At 35.7% G+C, this 14,746-nt stretch overlaps 1 protein-coding gene across 4 annotated transcripts in view; it reads right to left on the bottom strand.

The window, feature by feature from the left end:
* The window catches only part of CTNNA2 (catenin alpha 2), a 1,253,094-nt gene that overhangs the window by 25,498 nt on the left and 1,212,850 nt on the right, over positions 1 to 14,746 (bottom strand). For 2 of the 4 annotated variants that reach the window (XM_055400364.2, XM_088841736.1), the window contains exon 17: positions 6,577 to 6,720. The exons of the other annotated variants lie outside the window; for them this stretch is intronic. In XM_055400364.2, coding sequence (XP_055256339.1) covers positions 6,577 to 6,720 — 144 coding nt within the window. The remainder of the gene's footprint in view (positions 1 to 6,576; positions 6,721 to 14,746) is intronic. 4 annotated transcript variants of the gene reach the window in all.

The following is a 14,746-nucleotide window of genomic DNA, read 5'->3' as shown; positions in this document are numbered from 1 at the left end:
TAAATCTATTTCTTACTTCCACTGTATAATCATAAGGGATTTTATTTACATCATATATGAATGGTCTAGTGGTTTGCCCTACTTTCTTCAATTTAAGTCTAAAATACCTCTCTAGTGCCTCTCTCTTTTTTGAATATTTCTATAACTTTCTACACAGACTGGTGGACTATTCATGAAGAAAAAAATGAGCACTTCTAAATGATTGTTGATTCAAATATATAGGTATGTTATTAATATTTTTCAACATAGACCCTAGGCCCTACATTGGCATGAAAGCTTGATTTTTCTAGTTATGATGGGAATACATGTGCTCTGCCCCTCTGTTGTGTCCTAGTTTTTGTGATCCTATGGACTGTAGCCTGCAAGGCTCTTCTGCCCATGGGATTCTCCAGGCAAGAATATTGGAAAGGGTTGCCATTTTCTCCTCCAGGGGAATCTTCTCAACCCAGGGATCAAACTTGTGTGTCCTGTGTCTCCTTGCATTGAACAGGAGGATTCTTTACACTGAGCCACCTGGACCATAGACCCTACACTGACTTGAGAATTTGATTAATCAATATTTCTTTTCAATAGAAAATAAAGTGAAAGTGAAGTCGCTCAGTCATGCCCCACTCTTTGCAACCTCATGGACTGTAGCCTACCAGGTCCCTCCGTCCATGGGGTTTTCCAGGCAAGAATACTGGAGTGGGTTGCCATTTCCTTCTCCAGGAGATCTTCCCAACCCAGGAATTGAACCCGGGTCTCCCGCATTGTAGGCAGACGCTTTACTGTCTGAGCCACCAGGGAAGGGTTCTCCTAATTAAAATTAAAAAGTAGTCAAATGATTCTTCCAAAGAATACCAAGCAGAAATAAATACTGCTCTGCACTAATGTTTCCATCCCTTACCTTGACACAAATTGGGAGCTGTAGAACTTAGCTCTGAACTTGATTAACTCCTTGCACTGATCCATGATGATTAAAGACACAAAGCGATCCCTTAAGTGTTTATAGTCTCATGCCTTTTTTTCAAGCCATATTTAATACCTTAGTAATTCTTTATATTTGACAACCACCATTATTTGAAAATTATTTTTATGTTTAACTGAAATTTAAACCAACTTTCTCAAGAACATTATGTTACTTTTATCCTATTTTTCCAAATCTCTAACTCTTAATATTTTCTTTTTTTGAAATTTATATCTTCCTCCAAGAAAATAGAAAGAATGAGTCAATTTTATTGCCTGAAACTTTGCTATGGAAATGAGTCACCTGGCATGTTGAAGGTGAGATAGGGTAGTTAATTACAGATTCCAAGAATCTACATATGCTCTACAATCTCAGGAAATCACTACATATGCCCTACAATCCTGATTCAAGGGGACTGCAGTCTGGCCCATGATTTTGCATTTTATTGGAAGGACTGATGCTAAAGCTGAAACTGCAATACTTTGGCCACCTCATGTGGCGAGTTGACTCACTGGAAAAGACTCTGATGCTGGGAGGGATTGGGGGCGGGAGGAGACGGGGACGACAGAGAATGAGGTGGCTGGATGGCATCACCGACTCAATGGACATGAGTTTGAGTGAACTCCGGGAGTTGGTGATGGACAGGGAGGCCTGGCGTGCTGTGATTCATGGGGTCGCGAAGAGTCGGACACGACTGAGCGACTGAACTGAACTGAACTTCCACCTCTTTCTGTTTGGTTTGACATATGGGTGTGATCCTCTGACCATTTTGGGAGACAGTCATTAAAATAAGACTATGTCAGAAAGTTTTTCTCTGACTTCCAGTGCCCACCTACCTTTCTTACTTTACCTCTGATTTTTCTCCATCTTTTTACTCATCTCTAGCATTTTCAGGTCTGGTCAGCACAGAATACCACAATATTATGGCCATTCTTTTTCCCTTCTGGGCTAATTACTTCTCTCCACAATTTAGAAAATTCCTATCCATTTATATCTGAAGATTCAAAGATATTATCCCATTAATGAAGCTTCTTCTCCCCCCTTCTCTAAAGGAATCCCATATACTTTGTACATATTTCTGTTAGAGTGATTATTATAATCTATCACAGTTACTGATTATGTGCCCATTTTCCATTTCTACTTCCATGTCCATCCATAGGAAAGTGAATATCACATGTTATTTACTTAATAAATGTTTGTTGAATTATAAATATAACTGAACTTCTATTTCTAAAATTACCTGTGGGGCATTTTGGGGGAGGAAGGTAAGAGTTGCCATCTGTATTGTTGTTCTCTTGAGACAAACCTACTTGTATAATATCTTTAACTTCCTTTAATAGTCTAGATTATTCCACAAAAATTTATGGAAGTCCTACTTGAACTTCTTGGGGAAATTAGTTCTAAGAGAGCCTTCTCTGTTTTGTAAAACTGAATCTGATCCTACAAATTCATTATTTCCATAGAGAAAAGTTTAGTTTTAGAAAGTGATTTCCTGTGATAATATATTCTAGAAATTAATCTCAATTTCATGATAGAAAATTAAGAAACATTTCACTGGATGATGTAAACCAAGTCCTTAGAATTTAGGATAGGTAACAAAGCAGTTCTACTTATGGAATTCTTGGCTATTAGAACGGCCAAAGTAATAACCTGGAAGGAACTTGGATGGCAAGAAATACAGGGACAGCGCCCACTAAGTGATACAAAGTATACAGTGAACATCATCTGAATCTACAGAAACAGAGAAACTTTCACATTTAAATGTGCTCCTATGTCAAAGTGGGTAAAAAAGCGAAGTGAAAGTCATTCAGTTGTGTCCACCTCTTGCAAGCCCATGGACTATAGTCCATGGAATTCTCTAGGCTAGAATACTGGAGTGGGTAACCTTTCCCTTCTCCAGGGATCTTCCCAACCCAGGGATCGAACCCAGGTGTCCTGCATTGCAGGCAGATTCTTTACCAGCTGAGACACAAGGGAAGCCCAAGAATACTGGGGTGGGTAGCCTAACCCTTCTCTCCAGCAGATCTTCCCGACCCAGGAAGGGAACAGGGGTCTCCTATATTGCAGGCAGATTCTTTACCAACTGAGCTATCAGGGAAGCCCAAAGTGGGTAAAGCATGGCCAAATCAATCACCTCTTTCCAAGTGTATTAGGGAAAGAGACTTGCATAATCATTGGCTGTTTGAGAGCAGAGTCTGACATGATTCCTATTCAGTGCAAGAAACTTCCATTTGCTTCAGAAAACCATACTGGTTACCTGAATTCTCATTAGCTTATGGGAATTTCTATGACTATGCAAAATGGAACCCACTCCAGTGTTCTTGCCTGGAGAATCCCAGGGATGGGGGAGCCTGGTGGGCTGCTGTCTATGGGGTCACACAGAGTCGGACATGACTGACGTCACTTAGCAGCAGCAGCAGCATGACTGTGCAACCTGTCTAAACTTGTCAGTGATACAGCCCTTGATTTTCCAAATGACAATCCATTTCCACCTTCAACAGAAAACCAGAATGTTCCAGAGCTAGAGCTTCCTTCTGTCCCCAATTCTTTCATTTTATTTATTTCTCTTCCACAGCTGTGGCTGTGAGTGATCATATGACCTCTTGCGTAGCTGAGAAAATAGCAGCCTGATTACATTTTAACAATCATTCTAAGTCGTTCACTTGCAGCCTCCTCTTCATATATTATAAAGTCAGCATATAATTAAGGGGAAAGGGGCTCAAAAGATATGGGACTGGACTCGAAGCAAAGACTTTTTATTTTGATATATGACATTTCTCAACACAGGTTACTCTCTGCAAAATTTACAATTCTGTGGGATTTTGATCTGAAATATTTCCCTGCCCACAACACAGATCTAAAATACTTTGTTCAAAGTTAGCTGAGGGCCTCAGCTTCTCACAAAGCCTTCCCAGGACAATCCAATCCAACTCAGCCCACAGGGATATCTCTTAGTTCTTTGACACTTATTGTCTTCACCTCTCAGTTGTCACATGGTATGTGTCTAGACTCCCGAAAGGTTTCACAGTCCTCAAGAGTAGGAGCCAGGTCTTATATGCCATTTGTCCTTCATAACACATAGTTCAGGATTCATCAATTCCCTACTCACCAACTCTTCCCAACACCACAAGGGAATTCCTGCAATACTGCATAAGTAATTCTGAATTTCAGAGTCCCAGTGAGACCTAGCTCCATCTATTACCTAGTGGGTATGGATATTTTATTTCAAATAATCAAAATAACAAAATTAAGAAGTTAGAAAACAAGTTAGTCTTCCAAATGAACACATAGCTAATCATCAATCGCTTGATAATGTCCACTTAAAAGAATGGGAACCACTAATATTATTAAGCAAGTAAGACTATATCAGATATAGGGTACATTTTGAGACTAGGTTGGAGTGAAATTTTTCTTCAGGTTTGAATAACTTTATGTCAACTACAAAAATTAGATCTTATCAACTATACAGTCTTTTCCCCATAAACCATTTCTTTAAAAACATATAAAAGAATATAACTTTAGAGCAGTATTACTTTAGAATATATTCTTTAAGCCATCTATTATCATTTTAGATGAGAAAACTGAGGCCCAAGTTTGTGTTTGTGTTAGTCACTAAATCGTGTCCAATTCTTTGCAATCCCATGGACTGTATAGTAGCCTGCCAGGCTCCCCTGTCCATGGAATTCTCCAGGCAAGAATACTGGAGTGGGGTGCCATTTCCTTCTCCAGGGGATCTTCCTGACCCAGGGATCAAACCTGGGTCTCCTGCATTGCAGGAGGCCCAAAATATCAAAGGCATTTACTTTGAGTTACATAATTAGTCACCAACAGAAATAGGAGTAGCGCACTAGTGTTCAGACATCAGATTAATGTAACTTCTGTTACATGTGACTCTTTTGTTTAGAGCACAATATATGTATGTATTTTAAATTATAATTCAAATACATACAAAATGGATATAAAAACACTGAACCACTTTAATGAAACATGCACATGAGAGTATACAAGTGCATGCACACTGCATTCCATGATAGATTCTCTGAATTTGCACAAGTGTACAACACAACCATTCTTAACTCACAAAGTTTAAAGATGATTGTATTCCAAGGGTTTGTAAAATATGAGTATTTCTTACCTGGCAGCTGTATGAGGGATTGATAAAAGACATGAAAAACTTGAGCTATTATATGATTAGACATCAGACTTTTTGTGGCACTAGAGGTTTACTCCTACCTGGGATTCCAGGATCTAACACTTTTAATGAAAAGAAGACCAGAGACTTGAGAGGGATCACCCAACACAGAAGGTTTCGTCACCTGTTGCCCACATTGCAATATTAAGTAGACTATAGGTGGTTATCACTTACATTTTCCTATGGGCCAGTTATGACTCCAGTTCTACTTATTGTGCCTGAAATCTTTACCATTGTAGTTGCTTCTTTAGGTTAGAAAGCTTAGCTGGGAAAATAGCTTCAGCAGTGAATACCACTTTACCCCAGGTCATGAAAAGGACAGTATCTTGTGGGGAAGGACCCTTGTGGGAGAGGGCTGGAGTGTCTACACATAACAGAAGAGCTGTGGATGAGAACAGACGTGTCCTTTTAAACTGCCCCTCTTCTCCAATGCCAATATCCGTACATAGCTAGTTAACTAGGGATTTGAAAAAAATTGAATGATAAGCATTTAACTCCTTTCATAATACCTATGATTCAAACTGGGATGTGTTTTATCCCACCCCATGAAAAGTAAGAGGGCCTCAGATTCTGATGGTCAAAACTTTGAAGAAAACATCCACCCATGCTTTGACACCCCTTAAAGATATAACCATCTCCATGAACTTTCTTTGCCTCTCATATATAAAAGTTGATATCTTGATGGTTTTAATAGGTACCTGGGAGAGAACAAGGAAAATGGAGAAACATGCTCACTGCAGTTGATCTTTTCTTTCTAAATACTAAGGCATATAAAAGAATTAAACAGCAACAATGCAAATCTGAATATAACAAAGAACAGCAGCTTTTTACAGCTCTTTAACAAGAAATCCTATAAAACAGCATCCGTGTTATGATATATAACAAAAAGGTAGCAAATTTGGTTGAAACACATTGAAATGGTTGCACCTTTAATCTTGCAAGAGTGGTGACTTTTTTTCTTATTAAATATTTTAGCTTTTGCACTGGAAAGTTTTCATTTGTTTACATCAGAACCAAGTTTTTGACAATTCGTGTGTATCAGTTTCTTCACAGTTTTACTCTACAGTTTTAGAAGAGCAGACTGATTCTCTGGCCAAACATCAATAAAGGGTATTCTCTTATCTTGAAATCTTTCAAATGAAGAAGAATACACTCTTCTGACTTTCCGTCCCAAAGGGAAGAAAGACTGAGAAATAAAGGAATGAAAATAACATTTCAGCTTCTCAAGTTTAGATCATAATTGGAGAGTATATCTGTGTTGTGGAATTCTTGCCTTAAATAAAGAATAAATAAGTAGATCTTTTGCCCCAAGTTGGTTAATACAGTAAGTAAAGAGGGCTTGATTGGTCACATTTGACTTCATCAAAACGCCATCCCCCTGCTTTCAAAATTAATGTTTACAATGAGATAGTTTAGATTAGAAAGTGAAGTTACTCACCATAGAAGAATCACTGCTTCCACTCCCGATCGGAGCTCCCTCAGCACAGGTTGGGAGGTGGGTAGAAAGTTGACTAGCCCTGCCCCCATCTATGACATCACAATCTACCTCATAAAAGGTAGTGAAAGTGCTCTGAACTCCTGTCTGATTTCCGAGAGATACAGAAAAGAAAGAGTGAGAGAGAGAGCAAGAGAAAAAAAGAAAAAGAAAAAAAAAAAAAACGTACCCTATTGGGAAGGGATTCGGGAGGTGGAAGAGGGAGTAAGTAATTGGGAGAAAAAAGGCCTGTGAACGAATTAAGTACTGAAAGAGATATGGGTGGGCCTCCATGGTATTAAGCGGCCCGGGCCTTTGGATTTCTCATTTGTTCTTTTGAACAGATAAATGAACCATCTGGGAGAAGGAGGATGAAGGAGCATCCCACATCATCAGGCACTGTAGGGGAAAATTGTAGTGGGGTTCAAAGGAAATGAATCCCCTATTTAAAGCATTGAAGATCACCAAGAAAGAAAGCAAGGGCTGAAATTCTTAATGCCTCGAACAGCAAGTGGGGATTGTCAGATGTCTTTGTTGGAAGTTCCATTGCCCTGCTGCGTGACCTTCAGAAAGCTCTGGGTCTCAGCACACTCAGCCAGTACATGGTGCTAAGGGGGTACTTACCTCTTCCATTGGGTTCACTGAGGAATTAATGCACTCATTATTGCCAGAATGGCAATTTTTTTTTTTTTTATTTCTCCTTTTTGCACTCAAGGGTGAGTTTTGCGACAGGCACCATTGAAAAGATAAGCCAATAACCAATGTTGAGTTTGACCCTTGGAATTTCTACTTCTTAAAATGTTATCTCTGACATAAAATATTACTGACAATCTTGACAAAGTTTTTCTGCGTGTACCGAATATAACATACTCCTAAAAGGAAGAGTTAGTTCTCTCTTCAAACCTGGAGTGAAATCAAATGGCAATACAGCTACAATCACAAGGTCCCCTATGCAGGTACTTTCAGAGGTCAAATTTAGATGACCCACTAAATGCTCAGTGACCAAACATTTTTGTTACATGCAGTTCTGCTACAGTCACAGAGTCACAGAGTTATAGCTTTGTTTAAAGTCTGAATATATATATATATATATGTAATCAGGCAAAATGGGAAAATAATGTGATCTAAGTTTTTTTTTCTTTTCTAATGTAGATTTAGAGCTTTGAAAATTGAACTACTCAGAGTTTCAAGTGAGTATTATGACAAAACAAAAGGAAGAGCAAGCAGTCCTGAAACTATCCACATGGAAGCCAGATCTTTAATCTGCTCAGTGGAATATGTGAAAAGTGAATCTATTTCCACAAAGAATATTCTAGTAAAGTTTCAAAATAATAGCTTGCAATTCACATCAGGAATGCTTAAAGTCCAGAGACTATTTTTGCATGTGGATAAACAAAACTCGTAATTTGGAATTTTTTTTTCTGGTGTTTTAAGCCAGTACAGTTCTATTTCCAATCCTGTCATTCTTAGCTTACCAAATATCTAAGTGTTTAGATCACAGTTTTAAAATTGGTACATTAGGGAGCATTTTGAAACACAGGAGCTACTAAATTCAAACTGATTATGAATTTGGTAACATTACTCCCATCTTTTTACTTCAAAATAAATGTTAAAGTCATTTAAAGTTGTCTTTAGGAAACCAAAGACAAAAAGAAAAAATAACTGACATATGAGAAGAAAGAATGAAAATTTTCCTATATTTGCATTTTTTAGTATTTTTTAGAAGTGATAATACTCTGCATTATGTTTTCCTTGCTGAATATTCTATTCTCATTTTCAATAAATCTAAGTCTAAATTCATATTCACATTTAATAACTTTTATTATGTTAAATTTCACAATTAATGAACTTAAAAAGCTATTTCGTTGCAATTTTTACGTATTGAATCATTGACTTGTTGGCTTATCTTTGCTTTTTTACGCTTTGTAACCATCCCAGTTGGTTTTAGAAATTAGCCATCTCCTGATTTCCCCATTGTAGGCAAAGTGTTATTCGTTTACCAATTCTATAATCAAACAGTTTCAGAAGTGATAATTATATATCAGAAACTCATTTCTGTCATCTCACCTTTTGTACAATATATAAAGGTCACTATTTTAAGATTAATGATGCATCTGTCCATTCTTCCAATAAACACTTTAAAATTTTTACTACTCAACAAAGGAGAGACACTTTTGCCAATATTAAGATACTTGAATAAAACTGAAGTTAAACACTTTTTAAATATTGAACTAAAACAAACTGGACTTAGATTATAATTCTTTTGTATTTCTAATTAATTATCTATCATTTATTTGTAAGTGGAACATGACTTCAGGAACCCAATGCAAAACTAGGCTGCATCAAATGGATGCAGAGTGGTGAACTGTGCTGACTTTTTCCATGATTTAATATGATTGATTGCAATAATGTATTTAGTTATATTAGTTAAAATAACAAAATTTTCTTTGACACAGAATGCAGTGCCTGGATCAGAAAATTTCTAGCTCTTCTTGGGATCTAGCCTCTTGATACTGTTCATGAAAACTAAGTCTCACTGCAAGTATGGATTTGATGCATACTTCCTGTGACATTACATAAATGGATGAGTTAGCCCTTCAAGACAAGACATAAAGTGTTTGCAAGATTTCAGTCAAGAGACTTCATTATTGAAGTCATGATTATAATCTTCTTCGAATCAGAGAAAAGTAAGATTGGTTTCAAATGTTTATTTGCTTGCTAGAAAAAAAAATGTTTTAAGTCAGTGCAAAGGATGAAGAAAAGCCAGGTGGAATAATTTGTACACTCCAAAAGAATAATTGGCAGATGTATTTACCAAGTAATTTATCATGGAAGACATGATCAGGAAGTTGGCATGCAATATGACCAAAGTCTTAAATATCCCAGCAAGAGAGAATACAATTAGTTTTGATGGCAAAATATTTGAATTGGAAGTTTCCAGATAAAGAAATCTTGTTTTAAGAAAGTATCTTACATACAGAACCTTGGACTTAAAAGAGTACATGTCCTTAGAAAATGATGCTGACTGGAACTTCTGCAGGATATTCTCTTTCAGTTGCAAAATAAAGTTGCAAAAGGAAACAGAGAAAAGAAGACAGACTATAGAGATTTGACAGAACATCTAGCCAGGCTTCCAGTCAAGTTCATTATCAACAAGATATCTGTATAGATGAAGATATTCAGAGAAAAGCAATAAAATAAGATATAGTACTGATGATGAAAGAAAAGTTTAACGTCTAAATTAAGCTTGCCTTCAAGAAAGTAGAATTTAGATGAAATATTTGAAATATATGTATTGCCCAGAAGGAAAATGACTGTTCAAGATACACTAAGACAATGTATTTTGAAGCAGTAAAAGAAATCTGAACTAAAAATCCTCCATATTGCCCATCCAGAAGTCTTTCCTATTTGTAAGATACATGGGCCATAACATAACATATTTCTCCTCTAAAGGGCTGTGATCAAAGGTAGATTTTATAAATCATTTAAGCTGGGGAAAGCATTTGACATAGTCTGTATGGGCAGAATGCAATAGTAAGTCAAGCACAGTTTTATTTCCAGTAAACCAAGAAAGCCAGTGACTACACAGAGCAAGCTCAACAGATGGCCCTCTGTTCCAGCTGAAAATGCTACACAGTAAGATGAGAAACTAAGAGAGGTAAAATGAAAACAAGAGACTATACAATCTAATAAAAGCACAATGGACAGAAAAATTTACCCTTTTACAAAAATTACTTGCTATTAGAGATAAAGAACCTTGAATGCTCCCACTCAACCAATATTTAGCACTGTGACTTTTATGTAGGAGTTGAAATGCAATAGGAACATCAAATTCAATGAATTAAAGTATCCTTATAAGAACGAGCAATAAATACAACTCTGAACTCTGATGGTTAGTTTGTCATTAGAAATTAGGAACAGCTTATGGAACCACTGTTTTTCCCTAGAAAAAACACTGCTCCTGTTTCAGTTTTGCTATGGGCATCTCTTTATTTCCTTTATTTTGAGTCATCTGAGGTCATGCAAAATCAATAATGAAATTCCCAGATAACATTAAGTATATGGTTTTAATATTCATATTCTCTTTTTAAATTTAATTATATATTTTATATCAACTTGCTCATATTTTAACTTCTCTTAATGCCTGTCCAAGTAGAAACAAGAATAAAAACACAATAGATTTGGGTAATCCATTCAAAATAACATATTTCTTGACTAGAGCTGACAAACTGGAGGGTATACAGGAAAACCAAAAAAGGGGAACTGAATTATAGATACTGTATTTAAATAAAGATATTCAATCAACACTTTAGCTTCTCATAATTATTTGGTTCAACTGAAGGGAACAGGTAGATCTGGGTTGCTCTCATATATCCAAAACTAGTTTAAAATAGGGGAGAAGGTGCTAGCTCCTAAGATACTACTACAGACATTAATTCTTAAAACATGCTGATAAACAAAGAACATCTTAGAAGGAACTCAGACAATTATTACATGTAGACAAGATCTCTGAACACATCTCACGGAAAAATTGTATCAACCAGGATATCTTTAGCTAGGTTTTCCTGTGTTTCACAGATATCAAAAGATTTGTGCAATTATTGTCCCTCATTTAGGTGCCTTCCATGTATCTCATTTCCAAGGTTTGTAAACTATTACTATTCATTTGATGTCAAAATAACCCTTAGAATATTAAAATCAAAAACATTAATTACTAACAGATAATTGCATGAAATATTTGCCTGCCTTATTTTAATTTGTGGCTTTTGAAACTTGAAAAAATTCTAAAACCCAAAGGAATGAAAGTCCATTGATTCAGTGACAGGTAATGGCATTGATATTTCTGACTCAGAGACACTCCTCTGTTCGTAAAGTCACTGACACTTTTTATTCTTATAAGCAATAATGCCCTTAAACTAAAATGTAAACTGCTCAGCTCACAAGTTCAGGTGATGTAATCAAGTGAATCCACTGAGTACACCCTAGTTTGGTTAATCCATGTCTCCATTTGAGGTCAAAGAGTTATTTGTTTTTTTTCACATCCCAGCTTTGCCACAATAGTTTAGGATTTTCTTAGTTTGGGATTTACATTAAAAAAGTATTTTTCTATGCATAAAACAATTTAGTAAGATAACTAACTGGTTTAATTTCATGAGTGAATAATTGATTTTTGTTTCAATGAATAGAATTAACCATACTGGTAACTTTAGATTAGTATTGTTGAGTATGTATCTGAAGAGTTACTTCGAATCAACATACCCTCCTCCTTTGTGCAAGATTATTATTTGAAGTCAGGGTGATATACTGTGGTGCTACAGACATAAAGCTTTCTATGATGCCTGAAACCCAAGGAGATTTTTTACTTTTCTTATAAAACTTATTTAAAATTTCTTCCAAAAATAATACCTGGAGTTTGTTAAATGTCACTTTTACAACACTGAGAGAATGAATTTGCACTGAAAAAAAAACTTAAGGGTTATTTTTCTGTAAAGGTTTGCATAATTTGGGTTGTGCAAAAGTCAATGACCATGGACACTGACGTGAATGTAACTAAGGAAGATTTAAAGTGGGAATCAGAATTTCTATGGCTATAGTTGTACCATCATAACACATTAAGGCAAAGGCTGTTGGGAGAAAGATTGAGTTATGCAACAACCCATCATACTAGAAGATTAAGTGCAAAGAACTATTGCCATTCTGAATATGATGAATACCGATTTAATTTTCTTACTGTTACAGAGTTTCTTCATTATCCCTCCATTCAGATTGATAATCTGACTTTAGCTTTAATCTTACTTTCCTTGGGTCTGGATTTTCCTACTTTCCCAAGATCAGAAAAAGTTCTTTAAGCCAAATACTTAATAACTTACCCTCTGGAAGGTCTGGATAAAATTCTTTGAAACTGCTGTGAGTCACCTGAACACATACCCTTCTGTTTAAATGAAGCATAGAAGTGCATTCCAAACTCAAACTGAAATAGCTAGCAATTTAAATTTTTTCCCATTACTACTATACTTTGATCAGTGGAGATAATCAAGAATTGACAATAGACAGAATCAGAAGATACATAAAAAAAGACTCTTTTCCCCAAAAATCGTGCTTAAAGTATGAGTCTACACAACTAGGCATCAATACAATGCTTGTTTCAGTGATTGTTTCATCCCATTACAAAATACTGATACTTTTCTATAGTGGGAATAAAAAAATTTTCAATTCTCATCTCAAACAACCACCATTTTATATATATATATATATATATATATATACACACACACACACACACACATACATATAGGTATGTATATGTATATATATATATGGTATTGTACAAATATATATATAACATTGTACAAAGAAACCCTATATGTTCCCCAAAATTGTATTATATTGAATTAGATATGTCACAATTGTCAACCATTTGTTCATTTCTTAATTATTGCTTATTAAGGGGACAAGGAAGCAAATCAGCTTTATTTGTTGTGTGTATACATGTAAGCATGTGCATATAGCATATATGTATTTTATTCAAATTGACTTGAATATGACCAGTTTCTAGTATTTTTATGAGTGTTGTTTAGCTATTACCATGAATATTCATGTTAGTTTTAACTGAACCCAATGTTTGAATGATATGAAACACAATTGACCCCTTATTCTCCAATTTTCTTTTTACCAATTCAGATCCTACCAGTGTGGCAAATTGCTTGCTCACCTTGTCAAACTTTTCTCCATAACCCAATTGAGAGGAATTCAAATTTGGAAAGGAGATATTTAAAAGACAAAAGAACAAAAGTGCACTTAGGGCAAATTACTCAGTCCTTCAGGAATAGGTCATGGCTCCACTTAATCAGCCTGAGGGCTAAGGGAACTAACATTTGTCACCTCTAAACTCTGTTCCTATATTTTGTTTGCATGAAAAAAGACATTTATTTGCAATAAAATCTATTAACTTTGTAACTTCTCATGTAGAGTCAGCTCTAAGTTATATCAGTGGCCCTACATCTCTGAACCTGAACATCAGATTCTCGTCGAGAGCAGAGTTATCGCTCTTGTGTTCTGGCTTTACTGTTATAATGCGGCTCCTGTTGTATTTAAACTTAACATTTTAGATAGAATTTTTCGGTTTTATCAGAATGCTTGATATTCAGCATTCTATATTCGAAATCCCTACATTTGTGTTTTGAATCTCATTCATAATAATGTACAAAGTATAAATCTTTGGGTAGCTGAAGATTATCAAGGCTTATAAAATGATTTTTGTTTCTCCAGTTGTATGTGTATATCTCCATTTTTAAATTTAAAAGAACGTATTAAATTCTCTGAAACTGAATGCAGAAAAATTAATTAAAAATATGACAATCAAATACACAGGTAATTTCCATAGCATGACATTGGAACTGATTTGTATTCAAAGCATATTTACATGCTGAAAAAGTGAAGTTCAACTTGTCTCCCCTGATGAATAAAGTGCTGTCACCTTTAATGGATATTACTTGCATTGAACTTATTTATGTTACGCTGTGGTTAAATTTATTTTTCCTTTGTTTTCTCTTTTCCTTCTTTTATGCTTCTTCCTTCCTCCTCTCCCCTTTCCTCTTTTTCTTTTCTTCCTTCAACAGTCTTTTTTTCCAGAAAGCATGTAAACCAGCTTAAAAGATTAAATTACCAAACATTAAATGAAACAAGCAAATAAAGCCAGTATATAAACTATCAGGCTGTTAAATTGTCTGGGTTTTCATTTCCTCTGCTTTCCCTCTAACATTTCTATCACTCTTTGAGCGTTTTTTATTTTTTTAAAATTCCCTTTCCCATTACCTGCTTAGCAACCACATTGAGCTGAACTGGTTCACAAATATGCATCTTCTACTGTGAGATTTAATAAAAATGGCACCTTTCCACTGTTGAGAAATGTTTAAGCCAATGACTTTAAAAAAATTGATTGCCAGCCAGAAAACTAATACTGCTTCTTAGACAGCAGTTGTGCGAATGAGCATCCATAGGCATATATCCTGGTTTCCTCTATTTGTCTAGTTCCCATCATGACTCATGAAAAGCTTTTAACCCACTGTCACCAGGTCCTATTGCGATTTCCTGAGCCACCTCTCAAGTCAAAGGCAGACACCATAGAAGAAGC

This window comes from Moschus berezovskii, chromosome 11 (assembly GCF_049115385.1).
Source record: "Moschus berezovskii isolate FMDL1 chromosome 11, NW_MosBer_1.0, whole genome shotgun sequence".
Lineage (NCBI taxonomy): Eukaryota > Metazoa > Chordata > Mammalia > Artiodactyla > Moschidae > Moschus > Moschus berezovskii.
Note: the sequence above shows the minus strand (reverse complement) of the source record. Positions and strands in the feature narration are given on the sequence as shown.